This window comes from Propithecus coquereli, unplaced genomic scaffold (genome assembly GCF_000956105.1).
Source record: "Propithecus coquereli isolate 6110/MARCELLA unplaced genomic scaffold, Pcoq_1.0 Scaffold468, whole genome shotgun sequence".
NCBI lineage: Eukaryota > Metazoa > Chordata > Mammalia > Primates > Indriidae > Propithecus > Propithecus coquereli.
The window spans coordinates 1,735,884-1,761,701 of record NW_012150485.1 but is presented as its reverse complement, the minus strand read 5'-3'; the positions used below and the strand labels follow the sequence as shown (position 1 = coordinate 1,761,701).

General features: G+C 54.5%; 1 protein-coding gene across 1 annotated transcript in view; it reads right to left on the bottom strand.

Annotated features, from left to right (window-relative positions):
* The window catches only part of LOC105819060 (inositol-tetrakisphosphate 1-kinase), a 166,673-nt gene that overhangs the window by 67,553 nt on the left and 73,302 nt on the right, over positions 1-25,818 (bottom strand). Inside the window, exon 3 of the mRNA XM_012655222.1 lies at positions 1,459-1,584. Within this exon, the coding sequence (XP_012510676.1) occupies positions 1,459-1,584 (126 nt within the window). The remainder of the gene's footprint in view (positions 1-1,458; positions 1,585-25,818) is intronic.

Genomic DNA, 25,818 nt, shown 5'->3' with positions numbered 1-25,818 from the left:
TAGGCAATGGCCCGAGAGGAGACAGAAGAGCCGGCCCCTGCGGGAATGAGCAGCAGGTTGCCCAAAAAGTCAAGACTGAACCCTGCCTCTGCGGGTTTCTGTGGACAAGCTTCCGAGCCTTGGGTTCCCGGTTGTAAAAGAAGGCTAGGGAGGTCCTGGCCTGAGGGGTTGCGGGGACAGAATGCAGCCCATGGGTGAGCACCTCATCAGCCCAGTCCTGGCCCGGGGCAGGGCTCGATAAGGGCGCGTTTCCTGTCTCGTTCCCTGCTCTAACCCCAGCTTACTCCTCCCAGTGTGGTCCCAGGTTTTCCTATTACCAGTATCCATCTTACAAACAAGAAAACTGAGGTTCCACAAGGTCACAGAGGAGGCTGACCACGCCTTTCCCATGGCCTCCAGCCCCGTGGAAGGAGACACTGCCCAGCAGTGGACAGAGCTTCAAGCCACTGGCAGGGCAGAGGGCCCGGAGGGCACGACAAGGGGACACCTCCTCCGCCCCCCAGCATGGGAGGCCAGAAGCAGGCTGCACCTGCCTCTGGGGCCACTTGCAGGTGGGAAGCAGGGACCTGCAGCAGGGAGTTGGCCGAGCGACCAGGTGGGAACCCGGGGAAGTGTGGGAGGCCGGGGTCGCCAAACGTGGGGGGAACGCTGTCAGCAGGATGGTACTGTGTGACCAGAAGGACGAGAGCCCCTTTGTCCTCATAAAAAAAAGCAGGATGTCAACTCTGCAGTTATCACACACATGAAAGTGCTAGCTCAAGCATCCCCCATCCCACAAGGCAGGCCTGAGAACAGCCACTATTTCAGCTGCATTTTTCATTGATAATATGACTTTGTTTTTCATGACCTTCGAGCCACCATCCAGAGGAAAGAATCACGTCCCTGTCCAGAAGGGAGAAAACACAGAGCTAGTCAGCAGCTGATGTGCAAACCCCAAGGCAGCGGGTGGGTCGCCACAGGGTCAGGACCTGGGAGGCTGCTGGGAAGCAGGACTCAGTGAGACACTCCAGCCGTGCGCGAAGAGCACCAGGGTCAGGGCAGCGAGCAGAGGGGGGTCTCCTCCAGGGCAAGACTCAGTTCAAAGGCCCTTGGGGGTCCTTCTCCAAGTGCAGCAGAGGGGTTCCATCCCTTGAGCCAACTCAGAGGGGCAGGGCAGGGTCGTGTGTGCCTATGCTAAGGACACGGAGGCCTGTCACATCCTGGTCCCCCGATCCTGAGCAGTGAACCATGTCTACACAGCCGGGCGGCAGGAGGTGCCACCCACACTCTGGTTCAGTCCCCACGTTACACTCAAGGAGACTGAGGCCATGGGAAGGATCTGCACAGGAGCCCACGTCTGTGGACGACACCTCAAGTCAGCCGCTACAGCTGCAAACACGCACACAGCCGTTCCTGGGCCTGCCCCTACCCTCCACCCGCCGCGGGTCCCATGCCGAGGGCTGAGCCGTCCCCACTCACCTGGAACCTGTGCACCAGCTCCAGGGACTGGCTGTCATTCTGGTCGGCTTCAAGGATGACATCGGTCAGCTTGTGGATGATGACGTCCAGGGGGCCCTGCTCCTCGATGGGCCGGCTGAGGTTCAGCTGCCGGGTGGGACACAGACAAAAGCAACAATTCAGCATGTGGGCCCACGGCCCTGGCACATCACCAGAGGACCCACGAGCCTCCATGTAGCACCAGGGGGGACAGAAGGCAGCTGACACACATGGGAAATACAGACAGGATGAACAGGATGAGCCCTCTCAGACCCTACAACTCATCTCTCCTGCTAAGTCCCCAGGGGCAGGCCCACGTTCATACTTCTGCTCCCAAGCCCCTTGCCACCCGGGACGCAGAAGACACACAAAAGGAGACAACCCATACAAGCGATGCTGAGAAATGACTTTATAGGGAAAGGATTTACTCAACATGTCCCATTTGCCCAATGACCTAGGGAAACTAGGGCTCAGAGAGGTTCAGTAAAATGACCAATGTCACACAGCCAGATCAGAACCGAGATCTACGCAGACGCTCTTTGCACTTAAGTGCAAAAAGTCTCAGCAAAGCTGTATCATTGGTGAATCTAAGGGTTGCTGCTTCGACAGACCAGCAGCTCGCACTTCATGGAAACCTGGGCTCGTCGGCACAGTACAGGGCTGCCTGTGATCTGCTAAGCACTGCTCCCCTGCGCCCGTGGGGGATGTGTTTATTTTTCCAAGAGCACAGGTTGGGAAGATCAGGCCGCCAGGGAGCCAGAGCCTCCGGCTGACAGTCAGTCAGCATCACCTGACCCCAAGGCAGGAGCACCTGCCAACAGCCGGGGCAGCATGACACCACGCTTCCTGACCCGCCAGATGTCTGCCGCCCGGCACACGGCCACCACCACCTGCCAGGCTAGTTCCTCAGAGGCAGTGGCGCCAGCCTGGCACCCGGCTGACCCCCTGCCACGGCCTCAGCAGAGGCAGGAGGAGGCTCGAGCCCCCTCCAAGTGGGGCTCCCTCCAGGACTCAAGGCTATTTCAAAGTCATTACTAAAGACATCACAATGACAGCTACAAATGACCACTTGAAGGAGGCACTGTGCTCAAAGCTTACATGTGTTTGTTTCATTTTATTTAACAACCAGGACAGGAGGTGATTTTACAGATGAGGAAAGTGGAAAACAAGAGACTTTTAAAACCTGTGAAGGATCTCACAGTGGGAAGGTGGTGGAGCTAGCACACGGACTCAGACCTGAAGCTGTGCCTGTCGTCCAGCCCTCCCTGCACCGCCTCCCCTTCTCTGCCCCGGGCCACATCGCCCCGCTGCCTTGTCCTCCGGTCGGGTCAGGCCAAGTGGAGGCCCCAGCAGAAGTTGGGAGAGGAAAAGAGAGGCCAGGGTGTGTGTCCCAACTGTTCTCACGCTCCCCCTCCGCCATCTCTACGGCTCCAGTTACGTTTTTGGTCCCCTTGTCCTCCCGGGCCTAGGGGTGGTGACAGCTCGCCGCACTTTTTGGCACCGGGGTACTTTGTCTCTTGCTGGCTCCTCAGGCCCTGCCCACACCCTGTACATTCCCTCGTTAAACTCTTCAGTGAAGTCTCTGGGGTGTGCCAGCCCTGTCCTGCCGATGTCTTTAACTCCTCTTTCTTATCGTCTGCTAGGCAAGATGTTAAGGGATTTCCCCTATAGAGACAAAAATCCCTTAGACCTCACAATAGGAAAATGCTAAAGCATGGTCTTCCCTCCCCATGGTGACTGGCTATGTACGAAACCAAACCAACCCAGGACCAGGCCAGCTGGGAAGCTGCTACCTCCTGGGGGTCCTGGACAAGGACAGGGACGGAGCACTTGCAAGGGTCTCCCGAGACCTGGGCCCTGTTCCTCCTCCAGGCAGGTCCAGGAGCTGGGGGTGACCCTCCCCCCTTCACAGACCAGGACACCGCCAGCCAGGAAGGAAAACGACCAAGCAAGGCCATGCCGTCAGGGGTCTCCCAGCTGGGGCCCAGACGGAAGCCATGTAGCAAGGCCTACGTGTCAGCCCCCTGCTGAGCCACCAGCTGACCTGGGCTCATCCTTCCCCTAGGCCTCAGTTTCCCCTCTGATAAAAAGAGGGAAATTGCAAGGGCCTCTCTGGCTCTATTCACAGATTCCACATTACATTCCCATCCAGCCCCTCTTCCCAGAAAAAGCTGAACTTGGAAGGAAGGGACAGATGCCAGCGGGAAGGGGTGACACGGAACAGCAGGCTCCCAAATGAAGCTGCACACGCCAGCCATTCATGCTGAAAGCCGGGACTCCCATGACAGGCTCCACAAGCAAGAGGCCGACGTTTTCACACCAAGACAGCCACGAAGGGAGGGAACTGAGGGACAGGGGCAATGCACCCTGCCACGGAAACCCACATCTCCAGGGAGCCCTCCGGGTCTCCCTGCAGTGACAGGGACAGAAATCAGCATGAGGAGCTGTGGGGCCCCTTAGGATTGGGGAAGGAGGTGGGCAGAGGGGATGCCCCCAGTGTCCTCGCCAGGCACTAAGCCTGAGGTCTGTAGCCTGACAACCGTGGGCTGTTTGGAAAATAAGCTCTGCTCGTCCCCAGCCGCTCTGCTGAAGGTAAACAGTGGAGTTCTGGAAACGGGCCACCTTCCTTTGTGTATTTTCCAGCATTTTTATGCCAGTAAAACCCTTTCGCGAGCACAGCAGCTTGGGTACACACCAGGCCCGGCTGCTCCCCGGCACAGCCGCCCCTCGCTGCAGCATTTGTGCCCGCTGAGAGTGGGGCTGCTGGTGGCTCTAAAGGTTCTTCTGACACCACTTTTTCTCAGGTCCTGAAGGGGCCAGTCCCCCTAAACTCACCTCAAAGGGGCCTCAGGCTCCCACTGGCTGTAAAGGAGGAGATGGGCCTCAGGTATGGCTCCCACAAGGGCATCACGGCAGAAAGGGCCCAGCTCCTGAGACAGGGGACCTGAGAGGAGGGGACTCTGCAGGAGAGGTGACACACGGAGGCAGTGGAGGGGGGAACACCACAGAGGCATGGTCTCCCAGATGGCATGGGGACAGGGCCTGGTGCATAAGTGAACTCATTTCAAGGTTGTCATTCTGTTTTTGAGACCACACTCCCATTCCCAGGGACTTCTTGAAGGGGTCTGATTTGTCCCTCTCAGCAGTAGCAAGGGTGTCTCAATGAAAGAGCCGCCCACTGTGGCCTGAGGAGGTCTGTGGGCGCTCTGTTTCCAAGTCACGCCATCCTGTGAGGCCCGTGCTGGATGCTGTGCTGCGCGGCGCTGCTCAGAGTTCAGAATTCAGAGAAAACAAGGGGCCACTGTTTCCCTCGGGGACTAAGGCAGCGAGGCTTACTGGAGTGGGGGCAGGGCTGCGAGGAGATGGGACAAAGGCCTGCAAACCCCAGTGGCCCAAGAGTCATCTTTGACTTCCAAAGCAATTAACCCAATCGTGCCCAGCACAGTAACCAAGCTGAGCTCAGCTCTGACACTATCCCCTCGCAGCACCTGGGAGGGTGTGGGCAAGGCCGACACGCCTGCAAGCCCCTCCCAGCTCAGCTGTTTCTGAGCTGGAGCAGGTCACTTAACTGTGCTGTGCCTCAGCTTCCCCATTCTTAAAATGAGGATGCTATTAACTCTCCCCTATACCTCCCAGGACTACTGTGAGTCCCAGCGCAGAAGTTCAATCCTTGTTCACACTTCTCAACTCGCCCCACCTGAATGTGGAGAAGTAATGGCTCCCTCAGCTCACCTATGTCCCCAGAACCCTCTGCACGTCCTTCCAGGATTGCACCGGAACTTGCAGTTATAAAGCCACTTCTTCCACCCACTGTCTCCACAGGACCTGGAGAAACTGTCCCCACCCCGTGTTGGGGGCTGCTCATCCTCGCCGGCCTTCGGAGTCCTCTGCTGCAGGGTGCGTGGTCCTGCGTGATTGTGGAGGCCCAGGGCTGCTGGACAAATCTACAACTCTCCCAATAGCCAGCACAGGCTGCACTTCTAGGCTCAAAAGCTGCAACTGAAGCCAGGGTGGGAGACAGACAGGTGTAAGGCCAGGACTGTGTGGCCACCACCCTCTCTGAACCTCAGTCTGCTCATCTTTAAAGCAAGAAGCCTCACTGTCCTAGCACTGACATGTAGCTCTTGCACACGCGCTCAGTGCCAGGCCCTGTTCTAAGCACGCTGCAAGGACGGATTCATTCAATTCTCACAACAGTCTGAGACAGGGACCAAGGAGGGAGGCACAGAGTGGCTAAATAACATGTTGGGGGCACCCAGCTCTGCATACCCTGCCGGTGAGTGCAGGCCACTCAATAAATGTCAGTTGTTATATTTCCCAGTATTTCCTGTTCACGTTATTACTGACCAGCAGAAACCTCCCTGACATTGTGTCAATGGCAGCACAAAGACAGGCCAGAATTTGAACTTTGCAAAACCTAGGTCACTTGTACTGGTTCATATTATACTCCTCAAGGTGTCTGCTGCCACACTAAAACTTACTGTCCTCATTAGAAATGATAATTGGTGTTTGCAAAGTTCTTTGGACCACATGCTATGCTAACAAGCACTGACCATATGGGGACACTCAGTCACAAAGAGGTTTAGTAACAAGCCCAAGGCCACGGAGTTACAGCTACAAGGAAATCTAGGTCTCTCTCCTGCCTGAAGCCTGACAATTAACTGTACACCAAAAGGCTGCTGTAGAGATGTGCCTGGGGCTTTCCTTCCATCCCCTTCTCCCTCAGTTCACCTTCATGAATCAAAGTTTTGTTGGCTGGGTGCGGTGGTTCACACCTGTAATCCCAGCACTTTGGGAGGCCAAGTGGAAGGATCACTTGAGGCCAGAAGTTTGAGACCAGCCTGGGCAATATAGTGAGACCCTGTCTCTACAAAAAATTTTCAAAATTAGCCGAGCATGGTAGCACACGCCTATAGTCCCAGCTACTTGGGGTGCTGAAGCAGGAGGATTGCTTGAGCCCAGGAGTCCAAGGTTGCAGTGAGCTACAGTGACACCACTGCATTCCGGCACGGGCGACAGAGGGAGATCCAGTCTTAAAAAAAAATAAAATAAAAAAGTTTTGTCCCAACCAAGGGTGAGACAAAATGGCCCAGAGGAAGGGCAAGAGGGCTGAAGTCTGATTTACTCCACTGCACTCTCCACGGATCTGAGGATCTGGGACAGAACTGCCATGGCCAAAGTGTAAAGGCCTCTGAAGGCAGGTGTCCCCAGAAGGAAATGTCAGCTCTGGGCACCCCATGAACAGACTTCAAGAGGGAGCTTGGCCTCAGACGATTCAGTGCCAGTGGTATATTTCAATAGGTTTGATTCCAAAGGAAGACACAGGGAGAAGAGACTGGGGCTTTTCCCTGGCAAGAGCAACTCTCACTCCCAAAGGAGCCCCAAGTGACCTTCAGAGAGGTCAAGAGCTAGAGGTCACTTAGGGTTGCCATGAAGACCAGCCGGCCAGGCCAAGGATGGTGCTGGCCAACCCAGCAGACTCTGCCCCAGACTGGGAAGGGGAGCTGTTGCAAATGCTCCCTGACACACTTCCCCAATTTCTCAGTAACTGGTTTCCAATTAGTAGGATAATGAGCAGAAACACAGGCTGGCAAAGGCATAAGAGCAGATAACCTTTCAACTCTAGAAGATGAGGGGCCAAGACAACTAAATGGCCTGAGGACGACGCCGCCTTGCACCTTCAAGGTTCTGGGAATTTGCGAGCCAACTTTATTACAAAGGGCCAGAAAAGTTTCACCTACTCACAGCTTCTTAAGAACAGAATTGACCCCAAGTTCTCAGGAGCTAAGAAAACCATGGCCTGCGCCCAGTGTTAGAGTGCAAGTCTAAGAGCAGAGGAGAAGGAAAAACACGTCCATGCCCGCTGATCCAGCAAGCCCACTCATGGGATGCTGGCGGCTCTGGCCTGGGGAGATGCGCTGAAGCCACATTGACAAGAGAAAAGCTACAGAATGCATATGTGAAAACAGGGCACTGGCTAGGTAAGGATGTGCACGCCCACCACGGGGGCTATGCTAGAGCCACTGAGATGGCAACGAACACGTCCTGGTAGAGACAAGTGTGCTTGAATTACAACCATGTGGAACAGCATTTGCTACAGAAATGGCTGGAAAGGAAACACAGACCGTGAAAATGGGAGGATCATGGGTACAGTAGCCCCTTTTCTGGATACATGGCAGGACTGCACTTCCTGATCCCCTGGTAACTGGGTATGGTCATGTGACCCATCTGGCCAATCAGCCACAAGAGAAAGTGGAACTTGTCACCGCCTGGGCAGAGCAAGCAAGAGTGAGGGTCTCCGAGCTCTCTGTTCCTTCTGGCACAGGACCCATGACCTGCAAGACGGAGACTGCGCAGTTGTGGATCTTTGGGTGAACATGGTAAACGGAGCCTCCAGCTGTGCCCCGTGCACATGTGGCACGAGAGAAGAGAAAGTCAAGGTTTTAAGCTAAGATTTGGGGGTGGGGAGGTTGCTGACACAGACAACCTAGTCTACTCTCACTGATGAAAGAGGTGGTCCTCCTACCCCAAGTTTTCCTTTTTCCACTTGTTGAAACAAAGGCAGTGGGGAAGGGACATAGGGGAGAAAAGCAAATTAAAGCAAAAAGGCCCCGACAGGTAACTGCAGGGTTGCAAATGGGCTTTCTGGGGATTTTTTTCAAGCTACAGTTTAGTATTTGGATGAAGAAGGGGAACAGGAATTTATCCTGTAAGGGGAAGATTATTTGTCTGATCCCTTAGTTTCGGGAGGCAGGACCCTTGAACAGAGAAACACCTGGAACACAGCTATTCTCCAGCATTCCAGAAAAGCCCGCCCAGCAGTCCCCTAAATCCGCTAGATCAGTCCCTAGATCCTGTGCATTTTGGCCAAGTCGCTTCATTTCTGTTATTGTTCACAGAGGCACCCAAGAGCCCAGAGTCAGAGCCAATGGGAACTAAGCCCTCTCTCTGTCACCAGGCACCAGGCTAGTCCTGTCCTGGGGAGAAAGTACAAATCCCAGGCTGGCAGAAAAAGAAAGAGGAGCATAAAAAGCGCCGGGAGATCCGGAACCACAAGGAGGGGAGCCAGCGGCCACGTAACAAAGCCTGAATGCATTGTGGATGTGAGTGCATGCGCATGTGTGTGAGTGTATGTGCTGCGGAGGATGAGGCATATCCCACGTATGAATCTCCCGTCCCCAGGCCTGGAGGAGAAGCTCAGCATGCGCTTGCCCTGGGCACACTCTCCTCGATGGGGGGCCAATTCTCTTCTTCCTGAGCCACCCCAAGCACAGAGGCGTCCCCTCCCCAGGCAAAAGGATGCCGAGGGGTCAGAGGGCAGGGCTGAGCTTCCAGCCACGCAGCTCAGGGAGGGCACGTCCCTCACCTCCCTAAGCCTGCTTCTTTTCCTGCAGAGTTGTTGTGAGCACGCCACGAGGGGACAGGTATCCATCACCTCCCTCGTGGACAGAGCTGAGCCACGCTCCAGGCGTCAGCACCCCGGACCTTCTTCTACACGTGAGGCTGGATTTTCTCTAGCCTCAGTGGAAACCCTTCTTGCCTTGTTTGGCCCTCTGCCAGCACGACCCTAACTGTCACTTCCAGGACCCCTACCACATCTCAGGTGCTGAACTGGGCAAATGAGACACATTATTTCACCCAATCTTTGTACGTCCTTCGGGGGCAGAGAGAGCTGTTACCACTTCACAGATGAGGCAAGGAAAGTTCTGGGAGGCCAAATAACCGGATTAAAGTGGTGTAACCAGTGAGTGGGGGAAACAGTCTTCCCCCTGCAGCTGCAGGTGCCTGTGGCTCCAGGACAGGTTCCTGAGTCCTCTGCTGTTGATAGGACAGGGAGTGGGGCTACGGTGGCTACAGTGTGGTCAGAGATGCGGTCTGAGGGGCCAGAGACAGGAGAGCATCTGCCCGGGGGCACCGCAGGCACAGGGCCCCCAACCCGGTCCTGCCCACAGCTGCAGGAGAAGGGGGCGAGTGTGAAGTCCCAACTGGTGGGACTGCAGCTTTCAACCGGAACACCATCTCCTGAAAAACACCTGTGCCGGGAAGCACGGCAGGCGCAGAGGCATCGCTGAGCGTGTCCAGGGCGGGGAACCTGGTCTCTCCATCCTGCCGGCTGCCGACACAGCACGACGTTGTCCGGCCGGTGGGAGCTCTCTGGACAGAAGGGCCTGGCACCAGGACCACCCAGCACGCAAGGGCAGGACAAGGGCACCCACGGCACGCGGGGATCAGGCCTGCTCAACACCTCCCACACTGTTATCTTCTCACTTTACTTGTAGTGGTTCACAGGGTGGTTTTCTGTAATCCAAATGTATCGATATTGTCATGTTTTGATTCTTCATGCCCAAGATTGTTTTTTAAATTATCCAACGGTTTTAGCAAGTATTATTATATTTTCGATTTCGGTTTTATAATTAACTTGGGTCCATCTGGAATTTATTTTGGTGGGAGATGGGAGGTGTGCATTTATGTATATTTTCTTCCAGATGGACACTCAATTATCTCAATACCATTTATTTATTCATCTTTTACCCACTGTTTTGAAACACCACCATTTTCATAACTCCCACATTTAATTTGATTTCTTTTGGGACTCTATTAATTTGTCTTGTACCAATACCACATGGGTTTTGTTTTCTTTTTTCCACATTGTTTTAATTACAGTAACATTATGATACAGTTTAATACCTAGAAAAGCTACTTCCCCCCTTTTTCATGATTTTCCTGACCAGTTACACTTGTTTATTTTTTTCTTTAGAATAAGACCGGGACCAGGAATGAGTTATATTTATAGATCAATTTACGGAAAACCCCATGGTTTGGTGTTGAATCTTCTGAACCAGGAACATGGCACATTATATTTGCGCCTCGTATCACAAATGGCTAATTTCTTCCGTATGATAACCTCCTACAAATTGATTTTTTAAAAAAGACAAACTAATACCTTAGGAAATATATACAAATGGCTCCCAATATATAAACATTAGAAAATGCTCAACCTCAGTCATACAACAAATACGAATCACAATTACATTAAGGTGCCATTTTTTATATACCAGATTGGCTGAAGTCTGAGAGGCTGACAACACACCGGCTGGCCAGGGTGTGGGGCAACAGGCCTCACACACGGGCTGGGAGGGAGCAAATTCGAAGCATCTCACCAGGGAGCAAGTTGGTAATATCCGTCACAGCATTAAATGCACACACCTTCTCATTCAGGAGTTCCACTTCCAGAAACTGATCCCACAGGTGAGCTCACATACATGAGCACGAACGAGGTTAGGCACTGCTGCAGAAATGTCTGCAATCACCAAAAATGAATAAAGTCCATCAAGAAGGGACTGAATCACTTATGGTCATCCACGTGGTGGAAGACCACGTGGCCACACAGAAGAACTGGAAAGTGCTCTCCGTACTGCCATAGACACTGATATAGGTTCTCGGAACCTCTGACTTTAAGCAAAATGATGAAACAACTTACAGCAGGTCCTCAAATGATTTTTTCCCCCTCAATGTTGTTTCATTATAACCTAAAAATTGGTTTCATTATACATTGTTTGGCTTAAAACATAAGTTTCCAAGAACTGACTTCAAGTGAGGTCTTACGATACATGCACAGAGTATCTCGGAATGTTCACAAGAAACTGGTCCGTCGGCAGCCTCCATGGGGAGAGGCCCAGGGCCTCGTGGGAGCAGCGTACAAGGGAGACTTCCCATTGTGTGCCCCTTGCAAGGTCAAACCAGTGAAATGTCTCACTATTTTGAAATTATGAAGTGAGCAGTATGTAGGAAGAGCACATATTTGAAGTCAGATGGGCTTGGGTTCAAATCCAGCCAATATCTAACATGCATTGAGCACCTACTGTGTACCAGGCCTGCCTGGCTCTAAGCACATCACACGAATTATCTCATTCAATCCTCACAACAACCTTGTAAGGCAGGGATGAGTATTATTCCCACTGCACAGATGAGAACACCAAGGCAACTTGCCCCCGTTCACACAGCTAATAAGGGAGGAGCTGGGGCAGTGGGCCAGGTAGGCAGACTCCCAGCTGGACAGCTAGAGACAAGACGCCCTAAGACAGAGACAGCTCTACAGCTGTGTGCACGCGCCTCTCACAATCAACTGTGCGGGTCTTAGAGCATGTGCACTGGGCGCTCCATAAGCAACGGAATCGCCAACGGAAAACATAAATGATTTTCATGGCTGTCCCACTGGTGCCCCTCCCCATCAACTCATATATGTGGCATTCTCTTTCTCAGCCAGGGCCGCCTGACCTGCCTGGTTTGGCTGAGCGCAGCACGGGGCTCACTGAAAAACCCTCCCCTCTCACAGTGCAGGTGTGAGAGCCAGGGGGTCCTGGATCTCCTCTCCTCGACCTCTGGTCAGAGATTTCAGGGATGTGCCAGTCACCTAGAGAGCAGTGGGAGGAAAAGGAGCTGGTCCCTGGCTTTCCGCAATGTGAGGATGTCAGTGGGACACTGTAGCACCATGGCCCAAGCACCCATGGCCCCAGGAGACCCAGAGACCACTCAGCCACAGCCCAGTTCCCCTGCACATGCGCTGGAGCCACGTGACACGTTCTGCCCAGTGGAATGTGGGAAGGAAGTAATGGTAACTTCTAGGCCAAGACGGCTCCAGTGTCTAATGACCACAGTGCCTTCCCCAGACCTGATCTGTGTGGCTAAAGAGGCGGACTCTGGGATGACAGAATAACACCACGGAGGGAACCCATATTCTTGAGTCACTGCGAGGAGAGACCACCAGTGTCCACTGGACTGAGACATGAAAAAGCAGCACAACCATGGAGTTACTGGGGCAGTTTATTGTAGCAGCTGAGCTTGGCCTATGCTAACGCGCACACCCGCTGGGGACATCTCTCTCCAGGATTCTCTCACTGGGAGCCCTATGCCAAGGATGGCCTAAGGACTCAGGTCTCCAATACTGGCAGCAATGGCAGAGGGCAGGTGGCTGTGGGTACCCCCTTGATCCTGTTTCCTCTTCTGTGCAGTGGAGCCAATGGCACCTGCCTCCAGCATTCCGCGGCAGTGTTGGTAAAGCCCCAGCCCTGAGCCTGGCCTAGAGCAGTTGCCATTGCCCTGTGCAGGGGATCAGCTCTCCCTGCCTGGAGCTTCCCTGCCCTCGGTCCCTCCAGAACCTCATCCACAGTTCCTGTTGGATTCTCCACCTCCGATGCCAAACAACAACTATCTTTCAGGTTCAGATTTGACACTTCTAAGCACTCGGGGTCCCAGACATGACGCGGGGGCCGTCGCTCACACTTGGAACACTTTACTGACTCCCCAAAGTGGTCACCTACCTCAGAGGTGAGAACAGAGAGGCCCGAGCTGCCCAGCCTGTCCAAGCTCACACCACTGGTGAGCTACAGGAAAAGAGTTCCCCTGGCTGGTCCTGTGCCCCCTCGTCGAGGTCAGGGACTGTGTCCTGCTCCTCCCTGTGGCCCGAGTGGGCTGGCGCAGTGCCCAGTGTGCCAGGGACCAGCAAACAGGAGCTGAATTCAGTCCCCGAGGCTGGACAGACTCATGCCACCCAGACACCCACCCGCCCACACAATATTTACTGGGCACTTACACAACCGCCCTTCCAAGTAAATGTTACCCCATTTTGCAATGAGAAAGTGAAGACACAGAGAGGTTACATAACTGGTAAAAGGTCACTGCCACTAAGGGACAGGCTGTGGTTTTTGACCATAAACTTATCCAGTGCCTCCCCTACAGCCACCACCTCACCTGTCTTTGGCACACTCTCCCCACCCCGGGACCCCCGAGCTTAGTCGTGCTGTGTTGGGCTCGGGAGGGGTGCTCCACAGGGCTCACCCGAGACACTCCCAGTCAGAGAATTCTGCAAAAGCCCCAGGTGGCCCCAGAAATAAGCCACAGACACTCTGGGCCTGGCAGCGTAAGAAAAATCAAGGAGTCTCTGGGCAATAGAGCGAGGACACTTGAGCCACTCAGCTTCGGCCCTGGGATGTGCACCTTGCAGAGAGGAAACAAGAGCCACGGGAGTCTGAGAGGCCCAGAGGCTTCCCAGCAGCTGCGCTCTCAGCCAGGCTGGTGGGCCACAGTCCCTGGGGGCCAAAGATGCCACAGCTCCAACAGCAAGCACAGAGGAAGCAGTGCTCGGTCACTGGCACGGGTGCCTGGGCCCGACTCCTGCCCTCCCAAGGAGACCATGAGCATCCTGAAGGCCTCTGCCCCTGGATGTCCGTCTAGAGCTGAGAAGAATGAGGACTGACCAGGCACCAGACACTGACCCTTCCAGACCCAAGGGGGTGGACAAGGAAAGAGTAAGAGAGGGAGCGGCTGACAGCTGCCAACAGATCAGCTTCACTCACCACACTGGACCGTCCCAAAGCTGACCTCCCGTGCTGTGGCGAGGCACGCGCTTCTACCTGCGCTCCTGGCCAGACACCCAGCTGCCCTCTCTCCTGCACTTCCCCAGAGGATTTCGGACGGAGGACGGACTGACCCGATCCCAACTTCCCTCCCAGATGGTAAGCCTGGAGTTGGTGCCCGGGCCATGCTACGTCCCCATCCAAGTGATTGCAAAGTTGGGGACGGAGGGAGTGAGAGAGCAGCACCCCGGGGGCCACGGGCAACGTTTACCTTCAGGACGGACCGGAGCACGTGCAGAAATAAAATGAGGTGACATACCCCCCTTGACAAACTCTGAAAACAAGAATGCAAAAACAGCAACCATTCTCACTTCTGCCCCTCAGCCAACGTGAAAAGCAGCAGCTACGGCTGCTCGGTGAACGACACACAAAAGCCTGCTCTTCATTCCCCTCAGTTCTCGAAACCTCAGTTTGTGTGAGTGACAGAGAGGACAACAGAAGGACGTGCTTCACAGAGCTGTGCTTTCATTTGTTGGTTCACTCACACGTTCACTGGTAGTTGTAAGTGAAGGGCTTTGTGCTGGCGTTGCTCAAGCACTGAAGACACAACGTGGAGACGACTGCCAGGCCCTGCTCTCGGACCTCGTACTCACACCCAGTGCAGGGAGACAGACCACAAACGAGTAAATAAAATAACTGCAGGTGGCCATCAGGGGTGGCAACATCAATGAAGTGCAGAGTGCACAAAGGGGGAGGGGTCAGAGAAGGCCTGTTTCGGGCTGAACTGCGTCCCCCTCAAATCTCTGAAAAATGCTGTGCTGCAGTCCTAACCCCCGGTAGCTCAGAACATGACCTTATTTGGAAATGGGGTCGTTGCAGATGTAATTAATTAAGATGAGGTCATACTGGAGTAGAGTGGGCCCCTGTCCAGTATGACTTGTATCCTGATTAAGAGGGAAATGTGGACACAGACAGCAGGGAGCACAGTGCGTGAGGACGCAGGCAGAGATCAGGGTGACGCTCCGCAGGACAAGGAACGCCAACGATGGCCGGCACAGCCCCAGAAGCTGGGAGAGGCCTGGAACACGCCCTCTCTTGTGGTCTCAGAAGAAACCAATCCTGCCAACACCTTGATCTCGGACTTCTTGTCTCCTGGACTGTGAGACAATAAATTCCTGTTGTTGAAGCCAGTGGTTCGTGGTACTCAGTTACAGCAGCACTAGCAGACCTGATGAGCAGGACCAGGAGAGATGGGGGGAGGTGTTCCGAGCGAAGGGGAGGGCAGTACGGGGCCCCCGAACAGGGATACCAGTGTGGGTGCAAGGGCGGGGGGACAAGGACGTGGGGCCGGCTGCGCAGATGACCAGGAGCCAATGTTCCCAGCGAGGTGGGAAGTCTGCGGAAGGCTGGGGCAGGGGTGGGGGTGTGGGGGGGGTGGTTCTGACACTCTCTGCTCCCTTTGAAGAGCCTGTTCTGGAAGTTAAATGAGTTAATATGTAAGGCATCAGCACCTTGCCTGGTACAAGCTGCAAGTGCTTAATACATAGCAGTTGTCATTTTTATGGCCCCATGGAACACAGGGCTTACGTAAGAACTTCGGAAACCATGATGCTTTGAGGAGAGCAACAGGCCAGGGTCAGGAGCCTGGCGCTGACCTGCCGAGGGTCATGCACCGGGGGGTGACACGGAGCCATCATTTTCCTTCTCTGGAACCTGGGGGTCTGGGCTTTAAAAGGAGGGCCCCAGACCCCACCGAGCCCTCCAGGCCTGGCTCTGAGAGCTGGTGGTGTGAGAACATTCCCAACTGGGATCCCACTTCAAGTTCCCGAACTTTCCCCTGCCCAGCCCTGCGATGTTTTTTTCCTGCTGACAACAAAAAACATATCTCAATGTCTCCTTTATCTCCATGTTCCTCCCAGAATGGCAATTGGCAGCCGCAGCCACAAGTGGCTAAGAATTCTCCAAGCCAAAAATACTCTCTGCGCATCCTCTTTAACTAAGGAAGGAAAACTTTTGAGTCGAATTTCTACAAAGCCTGCACAGATTATTTTTTAAGCTCTGAAGCAGTATTTTTTCTATATTCATTTATTTCCAGTCCAAAAAGAACATTCCTTGAGGCAGTTTCAAAACTGGTATTTGATGTAATATTAATGAAAGAGTATTTTGAAAAGTTTTTAAAAACATCGCATGAGAAACAGAAGTTCAGTGCTCAAAAATCCTTTGCAAAGACACCAGGTTGTGTCATGTTAAACAGGAGTTTTGCCACGGGACGTATCAGGTTCTTTCACATGTTTGTGTGCACCGGAGAATGGCAGAGAGAGAAGTTGATGCGATGAAACCCTTTCCTACTCAGGAGAATTCCAGAAAATAATGTCAGGTCACAGAAATTTAGAGACCAGAATGACCCACATCTGACCTACGGGCACCCTTCAGTGGGAGGAAGTCCCTGTGGACCATGTACATGCCATTCTGGGAGGGGCAGTACGATGCCTTCGAATGTCTTCCTATTAGCTATGCCCTCGAGGATGCCTGTCCATCCAGCTCTAGCTGTGACCTTGGTGAGCTGCAGAGACTCATGATGGGGCGTTTGTATTCTGCACTTCTAGCAGCTGCTTTGAAGCTTGGGGCAACGGGTGACAAAGGCCAGCACAGATCGTGTACCCTGGAAGGCAGCTCTTCTCTCCGGGGAGTGGACCTGGGGCCTTCAGAGAAGGGCCTGATGGGTTTCCCTGAGCAGCAGCTGTGAGCTGCTGAGAAGGCCTGGACAGAGAGACGCCCAGAGGGACTCAGAGTGAAAGCAGATCCATGCAAACGCCCTGCTCAGGCTTCAGAACGGTGCATGCCTGGGGCTTTCCCCGGGTCTACAAATGAACTCAACACATTCAAATCTGTTGGGTCCCAAGTTTTGCTCAGAGGCCTGTTACTAGGCGCCATTGTTATTACTGTGAACCTACAGGTGACAGTCGGACCCGAGAGCCATCTCAGCCAGGCCTGGGGAGTAGGGACAGGCCAAGGAGGGTTTCCTGGAGGGGCGACGTCAAGTTAGACTGTGCACTGACACAGCTGTGTCTAGAAGCGACTCTGAAGACAACAGCCATTTAACCTGTGAGCCTTGGCCCCCTCAGTTGTGACGAGGAGGGGGGCAGAGTAAGGAGAGCTCACTGTGCGGTCGCCCTGCCTGCCACAGCTCCTTTCCTGGTCAGAGCAGGAGCCTTCCTCGCAGTTCCAGGGCAGCTCACTCCCTCAAACATTGCTGAGCCTCCTTTGGGCCTGCCCCGTGCTGGCCTGGGCATCACAGCCAGGGTCTGGAGAGAAACTGATGCATAATCAGTAGACAGTAACCACCCTGGGAGTGAGGGCCCCAGGGCAGGACTGTCAGAGGAACAGTGGGGGCCTGGGGTGCAGGAAACCAGAGAGCACAAGCTTTGTCACCAGTCCTCTGAAGAGGACCAGGTGAGACAAGAGCTAGGAGGTGTGTGTCTGAGCAACAGGGAGTGAACTGCCGGGACAGAGGAGCAAGAAGGCTAGGGAGGGAGTGATGCACACACCCACGGGCTTGCAGGGCCTCAGGAGCCAGGGGGAGTTTGTCATGGAAGAGAATGGCATGCGCACACGCATGCGCATGCGGTGGGGCACGGGAGGACTCGGGGAAGCACAGCTGGGTAGATGGAGAGGTCTACAACTAGTGCAGTGATGGGGAGGGGCAGAGGCAGGAAGACACAGCAAAGGCAGGAATGCACAGTGACTTTGAGGCTGGGGACACACATAGGACCTACGACAGTCGAGGGGTAGGGATGGGGCACTGGCCAGTGGCCTTTCTCCAAAACCAGGAATGGGAGGGGAAGAGTGGGCTCTGATGCCGGCCCCAGCCCCCACCAGAAGTGTGAGCCCCGAGAGCAGGCTCCTGCTTTCCAGCGGGTCCCTAACTCCTGACCGACGCTGTCCTCCCAGCTGCCCTCCCCCAGCATCCTGCCCCCCAGCACAGCCCCGAATGGGCTGGGAGGTGGCTTCAGGCACACAGCAACGGGGGTTCCTATGGCAACCACCTCCCTCTCTCTGCAGGAATGGGAAGACTCTTGGGAAAACTCACTCTAACCATAGGCAAAGCCACTGGGCTCACTGGGATGCAAAGCAGCTCCCAAGCTTCTAACCCAGAAAACTCTCTTTCCCTCTGAGATATGACAGGCCTCCTCAGAGAGCCACTCCAGGCCCTCCTCAGAGAGCCACTCCAGGCCCTCTGCCCAGGCCACACCTGACTCGTTTATCTGTGTGCTTTTCCAGAGCCTGTCCCTGGAATGAAAGTGGGGGATGGGCTCTGTCCCAGCCGACCTGGGCTGGGAAGATGTTTGCTTGCTCCCCTATAGAGGGCAGGGCTCATCTGGTCGCCCAGGTGCTCCCTGGACCTTACACAGCCTCCATGAGGGGGGGACTCAGTGAATGTCTGTGGCTGGCTGAGTAGACGCATAATGACCTGCCACGCAGGGGTCAGGTCAGACACTGAGATGGGAACCGCAGCAGTGAGCTCCCCAGGTGGGGTGAGCATGTCTCGTCGGCATCAGAGAAGCCTGGCACGGCTCCAGCATACACAGGCAGTGGGCAGCCCAGTATCCCAGGGCCCATGCCCTGTGTGTGCCCTCACCGCTGAGCCCAGGCTTCAATGGTTCCCTCCATCTTGGGGTCCCGGCCCTCCCGGCACCCCCATCATCTCTTGCCTGGCAGGCCTTCCCTTCCCTCTGCCCCTTCCTGGACAGCACTGATGGGCCTGGCTCTGGGACCCCCATAGGCAATAAGCCAGTCCTCCGGCATGCACGTACCTCCTTCTCTGGGTCCTCCCTCTCCTCCACTGGGCTCTAGGGACTCCAGGACGATGGCGTGCTCTCCTCTGCCCACCATCTCCTTTAAAACAAACAGCTGAGCTCACTTGGGCCCTCAGCTCACCAGGCTGTCGATCTCCGGGACTGTGGTCACATCACATTGCAGACATTCCTTCTACACACAGAAACCAAGCACCCCCCACGTACCTGACGCCGTGCCTGGGCCGCAGGGAGCACTGCCAGGGCAGGCACAGCTGGCCATCCAGGCAGTGAGGCAAAATAAAATAGGGACTCTTCCAGAAGGATCTGAAAGAGTGTGGTGGGGCCCAAAGCAGGCAGTTATTCACGCCGGGGGGGTAAGCAGCCAATGCAGGGGAGGTGCATGCAGCAGAGCTGAGCCTCAAAGGATGTGGGCCACCTCCTCCCTCTCCCATGGGTGTGTATCTCTGCACACATATAGCGGGGAGCCCCAAATCAGCAGTGCAGACCAATGCACTACGGGAATTCTGCACTGAGAAGCCAAGGGAAATGGGAGGTCAACAGATGGCCAAAGAGGTAGTGTTGCCCGGGAAACGGGACTGTCACAAGGGAGGGGGCTCAGGGCCACGGAAACCCACACGGCTGCTGCCGACACTGGCGGGTGGGAGGCAGTGGTCTAACAGACACTGCAGTGAGGTCCAGCATGGCGACAACCATAGCTGCCCGGTGACTGGTGCCCAGCAGCACCACGTACAGCCGTCTAACCCTCCTGGGTATGAGGAGACGGCAGAGGCAGGATTCAACCAGCCCCCAGCGGGCCTGCACCAGAGCCTCCCTCTTCGGTTACTGGCCCTGTCACTTCCCACAAGAAACTGGCAGACAGGGGCCCCTGAAGGTCAGGACCGTGAGCCTGGCCTGGCAGTGTCTGCAGGTGGTGGGCCTGGACATTCCGGACGAGGCTGGCGGAAGGGGGTACGTGATGCCAAGTGGCCACCTCTTCCCAGCTTGGCTCGAGCACCTGGATGACTAATTCTCAGTTTTCTCACTCCCAAGGAGCACCCTTAGAGAGGATGGTAACAGGCAACAGGGGCTGCTCATGAAGCCCAAGGCCACTGCTTCCCAAAAGAGCTCCGAAAGCAGCAATTGTGGAGTCGGTGAAATCTGCACACTCCCAAGGAGCCCACAGTCAGCAACCACAAGAGCCAGGGGACTGGAGGACACAACTGGAGTCCACTGTCCCCATCCTTCCAAGGAGGGCCCGCTCCCTATAGCAACCAGCCCTGCCCCAGAGGGCCCACACAGTGCAGAGGACAGTCCAAAGGGCATGTGGTCAGGCCACAACGGTCAACCTTGCTGTGACAGTGTGAGAACTGCAAATGCCTCACTAAAGTTTAAGACAAACCAAAGACGCTGAACACATGACTTCCTCCAAGACGTTAGCTGGGGCACACATCCCATCTGACCCTGCAGGCTCCTGCTCTCTTTGCTGGTGACTCCCTCCCCACTGCCGCCCAAGTTCCACCAGCTTGCTGAGCCTCGTACCCCTCATGACTCATCCTGGCCTGGGGGCAGATGGAGGGATCCCCCAGGAACACTGCCCCTGCTCTCCCAGCTCTGGGGTCATTACCAATAAGCCACACTGCCCTCTGCCCCGCTCCTCTCAATACTGCAGGGGAGGGGCAGGACGCCCCAAGCACTGGGAAATGCTAGGGAAAACCTCCCAGAGGAGAGCGGAGCAGGGCGGGGCTGAGAGATACTGGCAGCTACCAGAAAGGGACCTATCTGCTATTAGGGGTGGGAGCTTCAAACCTCAGTGCCGTGACTGTCAGGGAGCTGGGAAAGCCACAGGACACAGAGCCTCCCGGCTGGGTGACAATGCCCCACTGTTCCCGCACCCCTCAACAATGCTCCTTTTTTCTTGGGCACTGACCTCCACTTATCAGGGCTCTGTTCTCGGAGGAGCCTACAGGGCCAGACAGCTGGGCCAGGGTGGCCCTGGAGGGCTGTTCCCCTGCTCCCTGGGTGGCTCCTGCTCTGGGCCGGCCAGTCCCAATCCCTGGGGGCAACACAGGAAGCCCCTGAGCCAGAGCAAACCTCCCTGCCAACGCCCTGACCCCCGGAAAAAGCCACCTCCACATCCCTTGCACGATCAACTGGGCAGTGTTGGCAGCAAAAAAGAAGACCAGCGCTTAACCCGGCATATCAGATTCTGCCTGCATGTCTGCGTGTTTTACTGTGTGTCTGTCTGTCCCTGCCTTTCTTTCAAACAGATGGCCAAGGTCAAATTCACACTGACTTCTAATGAAAATTCAAAATTTAGTTAAGAATTATTAAAGATATTTCAAGGAATGTGAAGGCTGGGTCTCACCGTCAGAATAAGTGGCAACCTCAGGCTGAGGCCCAGCTGAGCTCAGGGATCTAGCCCCAGGGTGGGGCAGCCTGAACTAAGAGCACCTCATGTGCTCACCTGAGCAGCCACCTGCAAGGTTGGTCCCCACTTCACAATGGAAGCCCAAGGCCAGGCCCAGCACTCAAGAATGCCAGCTAGTGAGCTGAGATTCAAACCTGGTTTCCAGACAAGGTACAGTCCGAATGCTCAAGACAGAGCCACTTGGAGCCCCTACTTCTTTGAATGTGACACAGCTGCCTCCTGCAGTGGAAATGGTGAGAATCAGGCAGCCTGGAAGACACCAGATGTGACTATAAAGTAATGCAGCTTTTTAAAAGACTGTCATTTTCCCCTGATCAAATTAACATATGTTCACCATAAGAGATATTTAAATTCCCAGTTATTCACACCAAAAAATTTTAACTTGATCTCAGAGATGACCTGTAACATTCCTCCAATTTTTTAATATGGAGTGTTTTTAATAATTCCAAATTGGAATTATACGACACAAACAGATTTGGATCCAACTTTCTAATTAACATGCTATAATGAGCATATTCCTATATTACATATTCTTCTAAAGCACTGTCATTAAAAGGTCAATAAAGCAAAATTTACTGAATCAAATCCCCACCATTTAACATTCAGTTATTTCTAACTGTGCAATTATAAATAGCACAGAAAAAGGGATTACATTACATCCATATATTCTCTTTTAGGATAAATGTTTAAAACTGGAAAACCATTCTTCAGGAGACAAAGAGGGTAAGCTCCAACCAACCACCTAAAAAGTGCATTCCATGGGAAATGGCATTGCCTGGTCATGCAAGGAAATAAGATATTCTGATAACTATTCCTAAAACTTGTGACCTATTTCTTGCTTAATTTTTCTCTAAACTGTGTTCCAAAGACGATGTCCTCCAAATTTTAGAGTAAGTTCCCTGTGCCACTCTCGACCCATGAACCACTGTCGTGGCTACAACATCCTCTTGCTCCCAGCTCCCGTGGGGGCGCTCCCGTACGCAAAAGCCCAACACTGACTCTCATTTTCCTACCAAAGGACGCCCAGAGTTCCGAGTGCTGGCCTTTCACCCAAGATGCAGCCCCAGCCTGCTCTGGGTTCCCTCTCCGCTTCACGCCACGCACAAACCATGCACGCTCAGGCCAAGCAACAGCCCTTCCCCTTCGATCGCATTCCCCAGAAATGCCCCCCGCTCCTTGTTTTGCAGAGGCTGCACTCTCTGCCTGCTCAGCTACTCAACCCAGAAGTTTCTCCCGATCCATTTCAATAAGTCTCCTTCTCCCCTCTGCCTGCTGGAGGCCTCTCATCTGTATAAACCTGATATACCTGGTGTCAGACCCAAGACTCTGGAATCAAAGATCTGCTGCTCACAGACCTGGGTGGTCACTTACTGCACTGTGCTTCAGTGACCACTGGATGAGAATGAGGAGGCGCCTCTGCCCCGCAGGGTGGCTGTGAGGAGCCGGCGGCCGGCACCCAGCCTCGACACCTGAGGAGCTGAAGCCCAGGTCTGCCCTGACTTCACAGTTTCAGGACACAAAGTGCAGGGTGGGTGGCTGGGGACAAATGGCACCTTTGCTGCTCTTCCAGCACCACCGAGTGTGCTCAGTTGCTCTCTGCCCACCCCACAGGGCCTGCCCCAGAGGGTGCTCCCTGCGCAGGGCCACCTGAGACTCTGGACTTGGTCAGCATGCACCGGTCCCCCTGCCCCGCCCACGCTGGGAGGCACCTCACCTCCAGGTCAGGCTACACGAAAGCACGCCCAGTGCACCTTCTACTAATTCAGGCAACGTCTCGTTCCTTTTGATTAAACTGCCTGAATTCTAAAATCTGCATGTGCACACATCTGGCGAGCACTGTATGCTCATCGTTTCTCTAGGAGGAGAGGCGAGACTGGACAGCTCCATCTGCAGGCCTCACACCCACCCCACAGAAGGACACCTGAGGACGCAGAGGGTCTATGTGAGGCAGACAGGAGCAAGCCTGGGTCCCAGACTCTGGCTTCACAAAGAAGGGTTTGCCTCCTCCTGTGGAAGTGGGGGCTGGGCCCAAGGTGCTTCACCATGGCCTGAGGTCCAAGGGCAAGAAAGCAGGGCAGGGACAGGGCTGGGCCCACCACACCACCCCCACCTGCACTGGCTCCCATCACCAACAGAATGAGGTCCAGGCCCCTGACTGGAGCACACGGGGTCCTCTGCCACACTAGTCAGCCCACCACCTCTGCCCAGGTACCCCCACATATGCTGTACACACCAAATACTGGGGGGTACCCCCAATGCTAGGCTGGCTCATGCCTCAGAGGCTTCCTGCATGTTGTCCTTCCTCTTCCTCATCTACCTGGTGTGCTTCCAGCCTTCTCTGAAGGGCCCGTGCAAATGCTCCCTACTCCGGAAGCCACCCAGCACTCCCCAGACAGGAAGTGTAGGTTGGGCTCTATGTGGTTGTAGGAAATGGACAAGCTCGGGAGGCAGGAGAAGTAGATGTAAGGTCCTGGCCCCACCGCCTGGACGGGCGGCCTTGGGAACAGGGCGGATTACTTAACCTCACCAAGGCCTTGTCTCCTCACCTGTAAAAAAGGAAGGATCCTACCTACTTTACAAGGCGTCATGTGGATTCCACAAGATAGAACATCTGAGGCACTGAGCTCAGAGCAGAAGCTTCGTAATATAACTCTCCCGTCCCTCAATCAATACAGAGCCTGCGGGTGGTGGGGTGATCTTTCGCAACTGCCAAGAACCCAATCTCCTGGCCAGAGCTGGGGCCATCTTGCTCATCAAGAGTCTCCAGCATGTAGCACTTGGCTAGGTATCATTCTCAAATGTTCGCTCCTCACAAAGACCCGCTGCACAGGCACTACTGTCATTAACATCTTACTGAAAAGGAAGGAGATTCAAAGAGGCCATAAGGCCAGGGCCAGGCTGCCCGGCAAGCTAGGACTGGAATGACGTAGTCTGACCCTGCTCGATTATCTCTGAGAGAGAAAGGATGAATGAATGAAACAATCCCCTGCAAAGCTGGATGCCATGTTCTCCCCTTACAGGATCATGCTTCACCTAAGCTCCTCCACAACCTCCTCCCTCCAAGCCTTCTGTCCTCCAAAGCACCCTTGAACCGCCCCCTCCTCCAAGACATCTTCCTTCACTCTTCCCTGCAGGCAGAAGTGGCATTCCTTTCCCTCAATGGCATTGCCTGTGTGTCCCTCCCTATGCTGAGGCCCAGAGACCAGTGGATTCTGGAGTGTGAGCACCAGAACCCACCCAGGGTTGACTTGAGCAGCAAGGGGCCTCACTAAAAGGCCATTGTGCAGCTCAGAAAACACAGGAAGCTGGGAGCGCCACATTCAGGAACTGGGCCCCTGCAAGGGAGGCTGGTCACCCAGAAGCACAGCACGAGTGGGCCTTGCAGCAGTGGACCGGGACCGCTGCCTAGCCCACACCCAGCCACACGGTGCTACCATCCCACCTGCCGCTGAGCCACCGTGAGGAATGCTGAGTCCCAGCACCTGGCAGTAGGTCTGGCTGGAGAGTCTCTAGGCCTGTGACTACGGGGTGAGGAGAGAGAGAGGCCCTTCCTGTCTGGCCTCCAGGACGCATATGGAATAGAATCTCCAGATATAACTGGGAGGGGTTTGGACACTGGGAACGCCAAACACTGCAGCCCCTGCTGACCTCTCTGCCCATAAGCTCCAGGTAGCAGGGCCCCATCTTACCCAGCCTGTGTCCCCATGGTGTCTAGTCCCAAGGGCCCCCTACGAAACAAAAGCAGCAGTGACAGCCTATCACACACCTGCCATGTGCAGGCACCAGGCTGGGCCCTCACAGATTCCACATCTCACTTACCTTCGCCATGCTCACCACAGTAGGTGCCACTAAAGTCATTTTTTAAAGGAAATTAACCTTCACCTCAAATGTTCTGGATCTCACAGAAACAAATCCAAGATTCGAACACCAGTATAGCAAACTGGAAACATATTTTTCTACTCTACTACCCTGCTGTTCTTCTAATAAACGTTCACTCAGTGAATGATAGCCATACATGAATGGAAAGTGGCCGAGAACACAAACAGGCCCTCTTTCCTCAGCCAAGTCCCTTCGATCCTAATCCATGGGTGGGGTTTTAGAAAATGCCTGACATGTTTTCAGGTCACCAAAACCCTCCTGACTTGGAGCCACAGTTGCCAAAAGGATTTGAAGCTGCGATTTCACTGAGTTGGGGGTATTGATCAAACAGCCTTACCAAGGACAGGGCTCGGGATTGTGAGAAGGTAGAGTTGGGCCTAACAGGGCTTTTGAAGCAAAGATCCAAAATCCAGGCTGGTGCTCCAACCGCACTTCCTGCCGGGGCACTGGGGCTTGTGGGCTGGGCCGGGTACTGGCTTCAGGATGGCTGGGAGCTCAGGAACAGAGGGAGGAGCCAGTGGGCAAGGAAAGGGGGCACAGCTCAGACAAGAGGGAAAATAAAATTTCAATCCTACCCCTCCAAAGTGACTTGAAGTCCAAACTCTTTCTCATCCAGCTACTGCCAGCTCCCCACGGAGGCCCACACTTTGAGGAAAGCCTTAGAAACTTTCTTGGCATTGACACAAAATGCTGACCCAGGATTGGCTACCTGGGCCACAGATGGGTTTCATGGCACACACGGGTGCAAAGCTGGGGCTCAGAGAAGTAAAATACCTTGCCCAAGATCACACAGCTAGGGAGGCTGAGATTCAAATCCACCACAATATGTGCAGAGGGGAAGGGAGGGGAGACAGGAGGGGCAAGCGTTCCGGGCTGGGGTTGC